The 16,773-nt window shown below is 44.0% G+C and overlaps 1 protein-coding gene across 3 annotated transcripts in view; it reads left to right on the top strand.

The window, feature by feature from the left end:
- Positions 1-5,583, top strand: part of ROR1 (receptor tyrosine kinase like orphan receptor 1) — a 153,014-nt gene extending 147,431 nt beyond the window's left edge. For all 3 annotated transcript variants that reach the window (XM_053392180.1, XM_053392178.1, XM_053392179.1), the window contains exons 8-9: positions 1,227-1,438; positions 2,843-5,583. In XM_053392180.1, coding sequence (XP_053248155.1) covers positions 1,227-1,438; positions 2,843-4,267 — 1,637 coding nt within the window. In that variant the 3' untranslated portion in view covers positions 4,268-5,583. The remainder of the gene's footprint in view (positions 1-1,226; positions 1,439-2,842) is intronic.
- Positions 5,584-16,773: the final 11,190 nt, after the last annotated feature.

Here is a 16,773-nt window from a genome sequence, read left to right as displayed (position 1 = left end):
AAAAGAACAACACACCCAAGAGTGGGAGATATAAACCTATCGATGTATACAATGGAAGCCTATATGCCATTCTTTCTCAGCACTTGTCACATTCAAACAGTGCCACTAATTACCCAATGGATGGCACACAAAAATCCTAATGAATCAGAGAGCCAGAGATTAAGAGTTGTACTTTTACCCATACCTAGAAAAGCACAATTAGAACTACTTAAAAGAAATTTGAGAACTAGCCTGCACTTGAATTTTAGGAATGAAGTTCATGTCACAGTTAAGATAATGCAGTGCCTCATTCCTTCAGGGTTCTAAACTCTAGTATCTGTTGGCTCTCTGAAATAGTATACATTATCTATGTGGCTTTTTCTGAAAAGATATGGAAAACATTCCACCCCATTTGGTTTGGCCAAGGCATTGTATACCTGTCTGGCTTCCCAAATATGTTGGCAACTTTTCAGTATAATCAAAAAGTCTCAGCCAATTTTTGTGTGTGTGGAAGGCATTGAGAGGCACGTAGCCCATTTATGGGTTATAGCATTGGCACCACAGATGGACATTTTTGTGATGTTACTTACGTAAACCCACTCTCTGCAGAGAAAACAATTGGTTCCCCTCACCCCATTAAGGCAGTTTTGAGCTGCAAAACTGCTGCTCTGCCAAAATACAGCATTACAAAAACAATTAACTATGCACTAAGCTCTTGTTTTTCTTAATGTCTAATCTATCCGATTACAGGGCAACCATAGCCAGTTTGGGTGGGTATCTATCTTTTTGGTCCAGGTTATCTCAACTCTGTCATCTGCTGTCAAGTTTTTCCTAAAGAATACCTTTGCCATGTGTCAGGCCTTTTAGAGAAGCATGAAATCCAACACTAATGTGAATATAATTATTTGTTGGGGATTTAAAAAATGTTCCTCCAAGTGCACTTCATACCCCATGGTTTCTGAATAAATTCTTATGATAATGGTTTGGATTTAGCTGGCTTTTTTCCAAATAGGATCTGTGGCTATCCACTGGAAGCCCGAAGTGCCTTCAAATGAACTGCACTCAAACTTAATAGCACACAACTATCTGGTATTATTGTTGCTCAGTCAAGAAATAGAACAGTCATCAGAAACAGTTCATGTGGCACACAAAACTTGTGTTTTATTTCATGTACAAAACTGCATTCTTTAGCATGAGATTTTATGCTTTTCTTCCCATTGTTCCCCACCCCTCTTTTTCTGAATTAGACACAAAAGACTCCAAGGAAAAGAATAAAATGGAAATCCTCTATATATTGGTGCCAAGTGTTACAATTCCCCTGGCTATAGCCTTACTATTTTTCTTCATCTGTATTTGCCGCAACAACCAGAAGTCTTCTTCGCCTCCAGTGCAAAGGCAGCCTAAGCATGTCAGAGGACAGAACGTAGAGATGTCTATGCTGAATGCATATAAACCAAAGGTATTGTTGGTGAAATCTACTTTATATGCCTATGTCATAAAAGAGAAATGTTTCCACTTAGTATTCTAGTTCAAAGAACTTTTGTTATTTTGGTCTCTTCCAGCTCTTTTGGGTGCAATAGTTTTCCTAATGATGTGTCAATCCCAGCTGACTGCATTTCACAAATACTAGTAGGACAATATTACAATTGTTTCCACTCCGTAAAATATTCTTTCTTCTGTGAATATAAAATTGTATTGAGTTTGGACATATGCTAACTGATTCAATAAAAACAAGAAATAAACCAAATCCCCAGTTTTGTACATGGGACTAAATCCTGTACTCATTTACTTAGAGCTTAGTCCTATTGGACTTGGTGAGACTTACATGTGAGTGGCTATGTATAAGACTGCACTGTTAGGCTGCCATCCTAAGCACATTTACTACAGAGTAATCCCTAACTCAAGGCACTTGCTACATGCTTAGTATAATATCATAAATTGTGTCCGCTCTTGTCATTCATTTAATAGAAGCAACTGATGGAGATAAAGTGTCCCCTGACAAATTTCCTTTGTACTTGGTTTACGTTGGCATGGTGCCTCATATGTGTTTTACACTTCTTTGCATTTTGTACACCACCATATGACAAATACCCGTCAAACAAAAACTAAGCAGATTTATAACTGCTTAACTTAAAATGAACCCCTTTCCTGCCAAAACTTTATGACTTCATTTTCTTTCATACTTTTCCACTAGGTTGGTTAAAACAGACAATCCTGCATGAGGTCAGACAGAGGTCATTTCACTTTCATTACTAAAATATAATTTACAATATGCCAGACCTAAACAAGTTTTAGCCTAAAGGATTTGTATAATATAAACCATCTGTGTCTCAACAATACAGCTAATTTCCTGCCATCACTGCACAGTCAACTGGCTGCTTGTTTAAATGCCTCTGCGATATATTAATTCACACAGTATTTATCTAAAATTTGTAAATGGTTAGGAAAATTAGAATTCAGTCCTGAGTTTCACTTTCAAATGATAATAAAGTGCATTGGGGCTTTCTGCTCCTCCCCTTTTCTTTTTCTTCTTTTGTTTGCAATACTGCTTTGGCAAAATTGGAGTGAGAGCAGCAAGGATCTCAAGTAAAGGAAAACTTAATTTCCGAAAGGTCCTGAACATTGAGTTCCCCGCTCAATTACTGTCACCTACTTCATGAATGGAAACATTGAAGTTCACATGCTTTATGATGAAATTATTTTTAACTCTGTATCTATAAAGTAAAGAAATGGGAAGGGGTGTCTTGAAAACCACTGCAACACCACTCTTGTTATAGTATCCTCCTACAGTATCAGACGTATGGCACTGAGATTTTAGCCATCATCCAAATTTATTGTTTACATGTCGTCTTCTTTCCAACAGAGCAAAGCCAAAGAGCTGCCTCTATCTGCTGTCCGTTTTATGGAAGAGTTGGGTGAATGTGCCTTTGGCAAAATCTACAAGGGACACCTTTATCTACCAGGCATGGATCATGCTCAGCTGGTTGCAATTAAGACCCTAAAGGACTGCAACAATCCACAACAGTGGGCAGAGTTCCAGCAGGAAGCCTCTCTGATGGCAGAACTGCATCATCCCAACATCGTTTGCCTTCTTGGCGTTGTGACTCAAGAGCAGCCAGTCTGCATGCTTTTTGAGTACATGAATCAAGGGGACCTGCATGAATTTCTTATAATGCGATCACCACATTCAGATGTTGGGTGCAGCAGTGATGAGGATGGTACTGTAAAATCTAGCTTAGATCATGGAGATTTTCTGCACGTGGCAGTCCAGATTGCAGCAGGGATGGAATACTTATCAAGTCATTTTTTTGTTCACAAGGATCTGGCTGCTCGAAATATTTTAATTGGAGAACAGCTCCACGTGAAGATTTCTGATTTGGGACTGTCAAGAGAAATCTACTCTGCAGATTATTTCAGAGTTCAAAACAAGTCCCTCTTACCCATTCGTTGGATGCCCCCAGAGGCAATTCTGTATGGCAAATTCTCTTCCGATTCAGACATCTGGTCCTTTGGTGTTGTCCTGTGGGAGATTTTCAGCTTTGGTCTCCAGCCCTATTATGGATTTAGTAACCAAGAGGTCATAGAAATGGTTAGGAAGCGACAACTTTTGCCATGCTCTGAAGACTGCCCTCCCAGAATGTACAGCTTAATGACCGAATGTTGGCATGAGCTGCCATCTCGGAGACCAAGGTTTAAAGATATCCATGCCAGGCTGCGTTCTTGGGAGGGGCTGTCAAGTCACACTAGTTCTACTACTCCTTCTGGTGGAAATGCTACCACTCAGACAACTTCTCTCAGCGCAAGCCCAGTTAGCAACCTGAGTAACCCTAGGTACCCTAACTACATGTTTCCAGCACAGGGTATACCACAAGGCCAAATTGCTGGATTTATTGGCCCACCAATACCTCAAAACCAGCGATTTATTCCTATAAATGGATATCCAATTCCTCCTGGATATGCTGCTTTCCCAGCTGCTCACTACCAGCCTGCAGGCCCACCCAGAGTAATTCAGCACTGTCCTCCACCAAAGAGTCGTTCGCCAAGTAGTGCAAGTGGATCAACCAGCACCGGGCATGTGACTAGCTTACCCTCTTCAGGATCTAATCAGGATGCAAATATTCCTTTGCTGTCTCATATGTCTATGCAGAGTCATCCAAGTGGGATTAGTATAACCGTTTTTGGAAACAAAACTCAAAAACCCTACAAAATTGACTCCAAACAGACATCTCTATTAGGAGATTCCAGTATTCATGGACATAATGAGACCGTGATTTCAGCAGAGATGTAAATAAACAAGACTTTTGTAAATAAACCTATTTACAATATGGAATATAGAACATTTTTAGAGGAGATTTATATTCAAATATTTTATTGGAGATTCTTCTGGCTGTATAAAGAGATATTTGCAATAAGTATCTTCTGTGAAGTTTTTTTGTGCTTAACAGGATAAAGAGGTGCCAACCGTATTTTTCAAAAATGGAGTTTACACTCAATATCTTGGGTGAACCCTTATTTTACAGCTACCAAGGAGAAAGAAATTTTGTGTGTGTGTGTGACTGAAAAAGAAAATTAACTGTGATACGTTTTATTTAATCACAGTTCCGTAATTTCTGTCTCAGCAATCTTATTATTCTAAACCCATTTTAATATTGGTCACTTTTATGAATGAATGTGGTTAAGACAAATGTTGATTAAGTATGCTCCTGTAGAATGGAAGTTGTACTCTTTTTTGGTCTAATGTGGTTTGAGGGCACCACAAGACACAAGTACCTGATCCAGAGATAGGGTGAAACCAAACACCGTGATAAATTTGCTTGTATTTCATTTTAATGGCACACATTGGGCATTGACTTTTATTATTTCCCCCCTTTAAACAGCATCCGCAAATCAGAAGTGTAGTGGGTGTGCAATATATTATCAAAACGACAATTCCTTTTTAGACAAGAATTTTGTTCAGACATATTCAGTTTTGAGTATGTAAACAGTTTCTGTCTATTGATACGTCTAAGCTCATGCATAAACTAGGACAAGCGATAGAACCCTCTTGGAACTGCATACGATAAGTGAGTGAAAATTATACTTCTTGACGTTATATCTGTAGTTGCAATAGAATTTTTGTATCCCTTTGTTGCTATGCAACCCTTTAATTAAAGAAAACTCTAAATTCTTATTTTATAACAGACAATCAGTTTTCCCAAGAATATTTATTATTTCACGTAAAATAAATAGCTTTTGTAGTGATAACCCTGAAAAGGGAAGCCTACATTCCATCAGTTGTACACAACAATTTTTTAGAAATTTTCTATGATAACTTTTGTATGTCATTTCAAATAATGTGAATTAGAATTAACTTTTTACTAGAAAATTGCATTTTTATTACTGAATTTTATTCAGGTGTAATCAATCTGGATTATTTTGAAACCACTGTAATGTTTGAAAAAATACTGTGTAAATTACAACCTCTCAGACTTTTTTATTAAAATAATTTTTGTATGGATTATATACACAAATCGTTCAGACACTTGACAGTACTTTTTTTCAAAATCTTTTGCACAAAAATGTTGTCTTTGTATAGCAGAAGTGAAAAATACATCCTGCTTTTTATTTCTTGTCTGTTTCTCATTTTTTAACTAAAATATACAAGGTGACATTTAGACAATGTTTTAATACATATTTTGTTTTCATTGCATGCATTTGATTACTGTATTACTTTATTAATCTATTCATTGAGGATGTTGCACTAAGGTAAGCATGTAAACGTAGCAACACAGACTACTTTATGCAGAAGCTAAGTGCATTTTTGTATTTCAGACACCACCAGAGTGATATTAAACTCTGATTATTATATGCTGCTGGTTATTAAAACATGGTTTTAAAGAAGAACATGCATATTTTCGGAATGATAATCAATGTTCTGAAAATCTCAGATGGATTAAGCGCCACATCCTGCTAGCCTTCCTTATACAATAAGTCAATTGAGGCTATTGTTATAAGTCATTTGAGACTATTGTTAATCATCATCCATCCCCAAACTGTCCCCAGATCAATCTCACAAAGTGGGCTATTTTATGTTTTTCAGTGTACCGCTTAGTTTCATGACTCTACAAACTGCTTTTGAAAATTTCCCCTTCATTTTCCAGAGTTATTTCCCATGCAATGAGGTAAAGAGACTCCTGTCTGAGGGAAAACAATTCAAAATCCCCCTTGGGCTCTTCTATTATTGTTGTTGTTGTTGTTGTTGTTGTTGTTGTTGTTGTTGTTATCATCATCATCATCATCATCATCACTATTCTAGTAACTATTGCTGAACAGATCAAAAGTTCTCATGAGATGTATTCTGAATGACAAGCCAAATTGCATATATTTTAATTTGTGGATGCTTTAAGCATCTTCAAAATACAAGCCAATTGTGTGTCTGTTAAATATAGAATATTGGCAGTGAAAACCATGCTCTGAGGAAAAACTGAGCCAGTTGTCTTGCGCAATAGAAAAAATTGTTAATGCCAACTATCAGATCTTTTTCTTCTTACACAAGGTACAGGTTGTGTGCTTTTTTAAAAAAACAACACTTAAATAGGAACAGGCATTCACAAAGGAGCTAATGAAGACAAGAAAACAGTTCAACACTATCAATTGGGTAATATGGGCGGCGGGAAACTTTGTCAAAGAATCAACATTTTGCAAACTGTGGTGAAAATATGGTTTCTGCAACTTGGGCATACAGAGGAAGAAATGTCACAAACCTTCACACTTTAAATAATCATTTTGTCTTTCTTCAAATAAATGAAATACAATACTTTAAACTATACCTTATGAAGCTTGAGAGATGCAAATGTAAGTTCAGAAAAACAGCAAAATTAAAGGACAAAATCCTGTCTAATCCTGCTAACAGAAAAAAGCAGCTAATTTAAAGGTTACCTCACACAGTTTAATAGTTTCCTTACCTTTCACAAAGATTCAATAGAGGGGCACTTTTACAAAGCAAGCATCACAGCTGGAACTGGGAATTTCCCTGCAGTGAGTTAAGGACTGAAAATAAATATATGACAATGAACGTGACAGGTCTGTGAATACTGCACGGGTCTTGGATCTGACAAACCAGCAAAATGGGATTTTATTTTTGAAATACATGCAAGAAGACTTGTACACTTACTGACCAAATCTCTTGCTGGACCTGGAGCCATACTTGTACCCAGTTCTGCATTCATGCATTCCATGGGGTAAACAAGGATGGGGCATTTGTGGGGCTTCAGATGTAGCTTGACATCAGCTCCCATCACTGTTCACCGTGGTCATGCTGGCTGGTGGGATCTGGACTCCAGCGACCTGAAGGCCACAAGTTAGCTACCCCTTGAATAGACAATTATGAGTTCTCACATATGTTGTTAGTTGCTCAAGAAAAGAATTCATGCAGTCAGTAGAATTAAGTTTGGATGGTCAACCATGAAGCTCACTGGGTGACCTTTCACAAGTCACTATATTATCAGCCCAGTCACTATATAATGCAATTGTGCCCCAAGAAACAATGAGGCTGCTAGCAATAAAACTGAAGACACTATGGCCACATTCAGGTGCAACACAGAGCCATAGGCAAATTATGCTGTGTACAAGCTATGTGATGGTGCTTGCAGCTCAAAGTCTCCCACATTGCACTTCTTTTTCTCCAGTGAGCAAACAAACCACAGAGTGGCTAGTTTAACTACATCTGACCCAACACTTGTGGTTTGTTTAGCTCCAAGCAAACCACAATCTAAAGCCAAATCTCAATTGTAACTTGTTTGGGAGAAACAATTCCTGGGCCAGCCACTAATGCTAAGCCAGCCACTACATGGTTTGTTTGCTCACTAGAGGAATGAACAAAAGGGAAGTTGTATGCACAGGCTCTTTTGCTTAATCAGGGCTTATGGCTTGATGTTACATACACAGTGAAACAGTGCATTCCAAAACTCATGGGTATGTGTGAACAGCATGCTCGCTAGTAACAACTTCACTAACTGCACATTTATTTTGGCAGGCTGTTTCTCCACATAGCTCAGCTGGATCAATGCACTGACTAACCAACTGACCCATGAACCGGAAAATTCTTGGGAGTGTGAACTACAGCCTAGGGCAGGGATAGCCAGTATGGTGCTCTCCAGTTGTTGTTGGGCTGTAATTCCCAACATCCCTGACCATTGACCATACTGGCTAAGACTGGCTGAGATGAATTCGACAATTTCCAGAGCGTACTATGTAGGTTGTACAAATACTAATTATTAATTGCTTGGCTCAGTGGTATTCCACTTTTATCAACCATTTCAGCTTTGCAAGCTGGTTAAGGAAACTTCAAGAAAGTGTCAGAAACAATTAACAAATACAATACTTAAAGAGCCTATTTAGAACATACGTTTGATGCCCAGACCAAGAAAAAATAAATAAAACACTATGCACATTTACCCACCCACCCTTTCCAAATATTTTCCTCCATCAACAGGAAATAAAGCAGTCACATTCTCTTACATTGCACATGCAAAGCACTGCTACAGCATAAAGATTTAATGATATTGGAGACCGGTTATGCAGCTCTTACTCATAAAACCACATCCATCGATTCTCAGAAAAGGTCTGTCTTCTGGCTGGATCTTCAATCGCTAAGGATCATCACTCACCAAACCCCAGTCTCTCTGTGGGCCTACAAACCCTTTGACTTCACAATGGGGCAGCTGCAACTTTCTGCAATAATTTTTATAACTTCATATTTTTATGAGGGTAGATGATTCATTCAGCCGATATACCCCAATCATATTCTTGTTTGAGCTTGAAAAAGTAAGAACATTTATATTGCAGAGGTAGTATAAAATGCTGAAAACACAAGACACTACACATTGAGAGACTATGTATTGAATTGGTCTCTGAGAAGAACAACCTTGAATCATCAAAATAATCTTTATGTCTGCAGTGGGACAACTGATTTCAAACCAATTTCATTTCTGAGTGGAATTGTCCATTTTATTCCAGTAGTGCTAAATATGCATGTGTTTAGTAGCAGGATTTCAACTGTTCTGACAGATTACAGTTGAATTGCATCTAGGGGTGTGCATATGTTTTGTGATGAATGGAAAACTAAACAACTAGTGGTCCAGTTCACATTTATCCCAATGCTCAGAGGATGAAACATGGAAGAATGGAAGCACTGTTAAAGGTTTCCAGTGGGTGGGGATTACATGTTTTTGCTGGCAGCAGAGCAGAAAGCAGTAGCTGCTCTTGGCAGCCTCCCATCTCCCCATAAGCTTCCAACACAGGGTAATTCTGGGATACCTGGGAAGATAAAATGGCATCAGCTGCAGCAATTATCACATTTTCCATTGGTGGCTACTAATTTTTGCTGAAAATGCAATAGAATGATGTTGCATGAAGACATCTGAGGGGTTAGGTGGTGGCTTCCAATATCTGCTCTAGTGTAGCAATGGACAAAATAAATAGATAAATAAAAAAGGGGGGAGGGGAAATTTCAATGGAGATTTGAAACTATACTGAATAACAAAATGAGCACATGAAGGAAACGCAAAACAAATGCAATTTCAATGAAAGAAACGTGAGATGAAGAAAGCTTTTACATACAAAATCAAATGCAATCCCCCCAAACAAACACAAGAACTGTTGCACACACAGCTGTGCTAAGGGTTGGTGAGATAAAATATAATCTTTACATGAATCTGGATGTGAATTAACAAGGGACCTTTAAAGTAGAGGAATCCAGCAGAAAAATTTATGTTCCTGTTTGAATTGAACAGCAACTGCAGAATATTTGAAATATTAGGTGTCTAGAAAAAAGTCTGAATTCATTTTCATTTCTCCATCTTTGCTTTTTAAAAAAGCTGCTCTACCACAGAACAGCATGCAGGATCTTGCCGCTGATGTGGGAGTATAACCATCATGAGATATAGAGGATATAGATATATACTAGATCTATAAAAGCAAGCTCATGCAGGTGGGGATATGTGCAAAAGAAGTCTGTTGCAAAGTTAATCCCAGGAGCTCTATATTTGCTTAGGCCCTGTGACAACATCTTGTTTTTTCAATTGTTGAATTGCTGGCCTCTTCCCCACCCCCACCCTGTGTAGTTGCACTCTGTCCATACCTCTCCCCAAAGTATTTTATATCCAGAATCTGGCTGTTATATGATTTAGCTTCAGAATTTGGATCCTTTTCCTTATCTGGAAATTGCATCCAGATTTCATCACAGTCCCATGGAAATAAAGCACCCACGTTCTGGTGCTGCATTTGCAAAAAATGCTTTTAAAGCAGAAAGGCCGTGGTGTTGAGAACATAGTTTTGCAAATGTTACTGGCACACACTGACTTTAATTACTTTAATTAATGGCCAGTAGAATGATTTAAAGAAGCAAGTCTTACAGGAGTAGTTTTATCTTGTTTTATGACTAATACTATGTTATGTACTGAGTTGAATAGGCTCCAAACTGCAGCAGTCTGATTGGTCCTAGAACAATAGGATCCAAAAGGCAGCAGTCTGATTAGTCCTAGAACAATAGGATTCAGAATGCAGCAGTCTGATTGGTCCTAGAACAATGCAGCAGTATGATTGGTTGGAAGGAACCACCCAATCATGCTCCAGATTGAAGTGAATCCACAAGCTGATTGGCTTACAGTAGAATTCCGGAATTAGCCAATCATGTGCAGCCCATTGTGTAAATAATGTATATAAAGCAGATACTTTGAGGGGACATTCATTCATTCCTCCTCACCACTATGAGCTGAATAAAGAGCATGAAATCACTTTGCGACTCTGAGTATATTTCACTGGCGACGAGGATGGGATCCCGCTGAGCTGACTGCCACACACAGCACCGCAGCACCGCCACCTGCCGCACCGCTGCCTCGCACCGTGTATCCAGGCTTCAGCTCCGGGACACAAGGAACTCAGAATGGCAACCGACAACAGCTTCTCGCCATTCAACCCAGCATCTGGAGACTGGGAAGCGTACGCCTCCCATTTCACCTTCCTCCTAGAAGCCAAAGGGGTCACCGACGAAGAAGACGCCAAGAAGAGGGCGATATTCTTCAGCGTCTGCGGAGAGGAGACGTTTGAAATCGCCCGGGCTCTCCTTGCGCCTGAAGACGTCGCTACTGTTCCATACAAAACAATAATGGAACAGCTGAAGGGGCACTTTTCGCCACAGCCCTCAGTGGTGGCTCGTCGAAATGCCTTCTACGCAAAGCGGCAAGCCCCTGGGGAAACCATAACTGGGCTTGTGATCTCTCTCCGCCAAGCCGCCCGGTTCTGCAACTTCTCAGAGCTGGAGAACATGCTTCGTGACCGCCTTGTCGGTGGCCTGAAGGATGAGAAGCTGCAACGACGCCTCTACGCTAAGAAGGACCTAACGTTCCAGGTCGCTCTGGAGGAGGCCCTGGCAACGGAAGCTGCCGAGAGGTCGACGCAAGAGGCACGGCCAAGCCAGCTGTCCCAACCGAGGGTCCACCACGAAGACCTCACCGACGACTCAGGATCCGACAGGGAGGAGGTGCACCGAGTACAGCAGCGCACTCAAGCAGCCCACATACCACAGCTGCCTCGACGAGAAGGAGGGAGCTGCGCAAGCTGTGGAGAAAGTCACGAGAGGAGGACCTGCCGTTTCCGCAACGCAGAGTGCAGGCAGTGCAGAAAATTGGGACACATCGCCCGGGTGTGTCGGGCTCGGCCCACCCGACGCCAGGCATCAGATGACCAATCCAAGAGCCCCAGGTCCCGGGGCCCAACGCACCAAGGCAACTCGACAGAGCTCACGGACTTCCAGGTATACCAGTTGCCCCACCCCAACGTAGAGAAAATTTATGTTGACGTACAGATAGAGGGGGCCCCATGCCGCATGGAGCTTGACACGGGTTCAACTCTATCCATAATCTCGGCAAGGACCTTAAGGAAACTGTGTCCTACTGGGGGTCCCAAACTCAGGCCGGCCCCATTCACCCTCCGGGACTTCCAAAAACGTAAGGTCCCCACAATGGGGGTGGGGACCTTCAGGGTGCAATACCGAGGGCGGACGCGGCAACTGGACTTGCTTGTGGTCAAGGGCCCCTACATTAGCTTACTGGGATTGGCATGGTTTGGACCACTGGGGCTAGCCGTCACCGGGGTGAACCACACTAGCTTACAAGTGGACGTGGACGCCATATGCAAGGAATTTCCGGGGGTTTTCGATGGGAAATTGGGACAGTATACGGGCCCCCCCATTGCTCTACAGCTTGACCCCGCAGTACGACCGGTCAGGCTCAAGGCCCGCCGGGTCCCGTTCGCCCTGAAACCCCGTATAGACGAGGAATTGGACCGGCTCGTGGAGCAAGGAGTGCTGGAGCCGGTGCCTAATGCCCCCTGGGAAACCCCAATCGTCACGCCCGTCAAGCCTAATGGTTCAGTCCGCATCTGCGCAGACTACAAATGTACCATAAACAAGGCCCTCACGGCCCATGCATACCCAGTGCCAGTGGTCAGCCATGTTCTTGCCACCCTGGCTGGGTCGAAAATTTTTGGCAAGCTGGACTTGGCCCAAGCATATCAACAGCTGCCAGTAGATGAGGCCACAGCAGAGGCACAGACGATTGTGACGCACAGAGGAGCATTCAGGGTAAAGCGGCTGCAATTCGGTGTCAGCGTGGCACCAGGCATATTCCAGAATCTAATGGACTCTCTACTTAAAGGGATTCCTGGCGTCACCCCCTTCTTCGATGATGTGTTGATTGCCGGGCCCACACCAGAGGAGTTTGAGGACCGCCTCCGCACCGTTCTGCACCGTTTCCAGACGGCGGGTCTCAAGGTGAAGCGGGAAAAATGTCTACTAGGAGTGCCTCAGGTGGACTTCTGGGATTTATGGTGGACGCAGAAGGGGTCCACCCGACTGGGGACAAGGTACGGGCCATTTGTGATGCCCCAGCGCCCAAGAACAAGACTGAACTTCAGGCCTTCTTGGGACTATTGAACTTTTACCATTCCTTCCTTCCCCACAAGGCGGCGGTAGCAGAGCCCCTACACAGACTCCTGGACAAGCGGGCCCCTTGGGTGTGGGGCCAGCGCCAGGAGGCCGCATTCCAGGCAGTCAAGGACTTGCTTGTCTCAAACTCGGTCTTGGCACACTTCGACGAGAGGCTGCCGGTGGTGCTAGCATGCGATGCCTCGCCCTATGGAATTGGCGCTGTCCTGGGACACCAACTCCCGGATGGAAGAGAGGTACCGGTGGCATACTTTTCCCAGACACTCAACGCAACCGAGCGGAACTACTCGCAAATCGACAAGGAGGGTCTGGCAATCGTGAAGGGAGTAAAAAAATTCCATGATTTCTTGTACGGGCGGCCCTTCACCGTGGTGACTGACCACAAGCCGTTGCTTGGCTTATTTGCCCCTGAAAAGCAGACCCCCCAAGTGCTGTCTCCTCGCGTCCTCAGGTGGTCAATTTTCCTTGCCAGCTACCAGTATGCACTGATTCACCGCCCAGGGAAGGCGATGGGCCATGCGGACGCCCTCAGCAGGCTACCACTACCGGAAACAGGCCCCGACCCAGCACCTGCACAAGAGGTTATGAGCCTGGAGCTGCTTCCCGACCGCCCCATTCAGGCACAAGAAGTTGCACACCATTCCAAGAAAGATAGGGTCATCTCCCGGGTCCTGGACTGGGTGTGGAGGGGATGGCCCAGCAGCAGCCCCGGGCCAGAATTCGCCGGCTACACAACCCGCAAACATGAACTGTCGGCCCACAAGGGGTGCCTGTTATGGGGAAGCAGGGTCGTTGTTCCCCAGCCCCTCCGCAAAAGGGTCCTCACAGCCCTACACGAGACACACCCAGGGGTAGTAAGAATGAAGGCCCTTGCCAGGAGTTATGTGTGGTGGCCGGGGATCGACGGAGAGATAGAGGCCTGGGTCAAACACTGCCAGGCCTGCCAAGAATCCCGCCCAGATCCCCCAAGGGCCCCAGTCCAGTCCTGGGAGTCCGCCCGAGCACCATGGTCACGCCTGCATGTGGACTTCGCTGGCCCCTTTCAGGGGAAAACATTCTTCATAGTGGTGGACTCCTACACCAAATGGCTGGAAGTCGCACTGGTACCGTCCACTTCTACGTCCGCAGCCATCCGGGTACTACGCAGGCTGTTTGCAACCCACGGGCTCCCTGACACTCTCGTCTCAGACAACGGGACTGCATTTACGTCAGGAGAATTCCAAACCTTCACAGCGCAAAACGCCATCCGCCACATCTGTTCGGCGCCATTCCATCCTGCCACCAATGGCCAAGCAGAACGCATGGTGCGGACCACCAAGGACACCCTTCGCCGCATGACGCAAGGGGATTGGGAGTACCGCCTTGCCACATTCCTTCTAGCACAGCACAGCACCCCCAGCTCAACAACTGGCCGGAGCCCCGCTGAACTACTAATGGGTCGGCGCCTTGCAATCAGATTGGACCGCCTTCACCCCGATAGAGCTCAGGATGAGGTAGTGGTGGGGGAAGGCAGGAACCCCCGGACCTTCGAGGCCCAGGACCCAGTGTACGCAAAGAATTTTGGGGCAGGCCCAGCATGGGTACCCGCCACAGTCACCAGGGTCACTGGCCCCGTGTCGTACGAGGTGCTAACAGATGGGGGGCAATGCTGGCGCCGCCACTGCGACCAGATACGGCGACGATTCCCGGGAGAAAACCAGGAGGAGGAAAGGTCAGAGGAGTCCCAAGGGAACAGAGGGGCAGTGAGGCCCATAGAGCACGAGGGGCCAGCAGGAGAGGCAGAATCAGTAAATACAGAGAGGACCTGCGAGGCCGAAAGGACACCGGAACCAGAACCACGACTGAGCGAGCCGGTTGCGCCAGACCAGACAGCCCCATCACAGCCAGCATCCTTGGAACACGAGCCAGAACCTGAACCCCGGACCAGGGAACACCCCAGGCCGCAACGCACACGTAGGCCGCCAGCGTACCTCGAGGACTATGAATGCGACCTCCCGGGCAGGACGGGAACTTAGAGGGGAGGGGTGTTATGTACTGAGTTGAATAGGCTCCAAACTGCAGCAGTCTGATTGGTCCTAGAACAATAGGATCCAAAAGGCAGCAGTCTGATTAGTCCTAGAACAATAGGATTCAGAATGCAGCAGTCTGATTGGTCCTAGAACAATGCAGCAGTATGATTGGTTGGAAGGAACCACCCAATCATGCTCCAGATTGAAGTGAATCCACAAGCTGATTGGCTTACAGTAGAATTCCGGAATTAGCCAATCATGTGCAGCCCATTGTGTAAATAATGTATATAAAGCAGATACTTTGAGGGGACATTCATTCATTCCTCCTCACCACTATGAGCTGAATAAAGAGCATGAAATCACTTTGCGACTCTGAGTATATTTCATACTACATCCCCTTTAGGGTAGAGATGACACACTTGTATCCAAACATTTCATTCAACATTAGCTTACGACAAAAACTACAATAAACTACTAAGCGAGGGAAATCATTAGCAAGGATGAAATGTGAAATTTTTTGAAAACTGGGGGCAGGCCACAATTTATAAACTTTAAATTGGCCAGTGGCCCATACCAAAAATGCAGTTGTGCATGCTTTGACACTCTGTCACAACACAGGTATAAGAATTTTACCTTACACCAATGCATGTGCTTGTATTCTCTCAGGTGTGTTTTTAAGCAGCTCAAGGCTCAAACACACAACACAAGTACTCTCATGCACACTACACGCACACACACTTCCATGTTCAACAAGGCGCAACAAAATGGAGATGAAAGTTTCTATTCCTCGACTACAGATGTGCAAAAATACCACAGAAAGCATAGAGCGTCTTGCCCATCTCTTCCTCGGGTCATCTATGTGTGGGAAAGCCATGGTGAGTCAGTTGCACTTTTGCCTCCTCTGCCATTTTGCCCTCACGTGTTGCTTTCCACCATGAAGCTCTGCTTAACATACACTTCCATTAGGGCCCGATTTAGGTTTGCTGAGGCCCTAAGTACTGAAGGTAATGGGGTCCTTTATATGTCCAGCTGTCCTTTGTCAACAACAATTTGTCGCTGTTTTTCCTGTTGAATATATGCTATATGGTAATTTATGGCCCTAATAGGTATCTAAAGCCATTTGCACATGCAGAATGTAGGCACCCTATATATATAGAAACAAGCAAACCAGTGTTATATTTAGGGAGCATGCTAGCAGGAGGGGCCCATGACTTACATTATACAACACGGCACAAAACACTGTTGCTGTATGTGTTTTATTTTACTTGTTTTTTTATCTTATATTTTGGAAATATACATCCAGGGTTTTTTCCCTTTAATTTTTTGGGGGGGCCCAAGAGAGTGGGGCCCTAAGCTATAGCTTGTTTAGCTTATACATAAATCCAGCACTGACTTCCAGACAGACCCACAACTGGGAAATGTACCAGGACTTGCTTTGAGCAGCAAGCCTGCTCTTGATGCGCTGGACCTTAACCAACCCCCTTGGCTCCTCCTCCTGCAACCTGTGCTTCTGCCCCACAGCAGGCGTCTGAGGGATGTGGACAAGGGGGTTGGTAAGGAAATGGCATGGGCTGCTTAGCCCCTTCGTTTCGCCTCCACGCCCCATAGCATTTTAAAGCACTTGCTTCCCCGCCCTTGCTTTTTTCAACACTTGCTGCGTTTGGAGAGCCTCCCTGCTTCTGTAATCTGATTCCAGCAGAAGTTGAAGAACCGTAGTTTCAAGGTCTGGATGAAAGCCTTCTTCTGATTGGAGGTAGGACAAAAGAGAAAACAAAGGCTTGTCCTGATTGGTTGGGCGAG

This window comes from Podarcis raffonei, chromosome 6 (genome assembly GCF_027172205.1).
Source record: "Podarcis raffonei isolate rPodRaf1 chromosome 6, rPodRaf1.pri, whole genome shotgun sequence".
NCBI classification, from domain to species: Eukaryota; Metazoa; Chordata; class Lepidosauria; order Squamata; family Lacertidae; genus Podarcis; species Podarcis raffonei.
The sequence above is the reverse complement of the archived record's forward strand: the minus strand, read 5'-3'. Positions and strand labels throughout refer to the sequence as shown.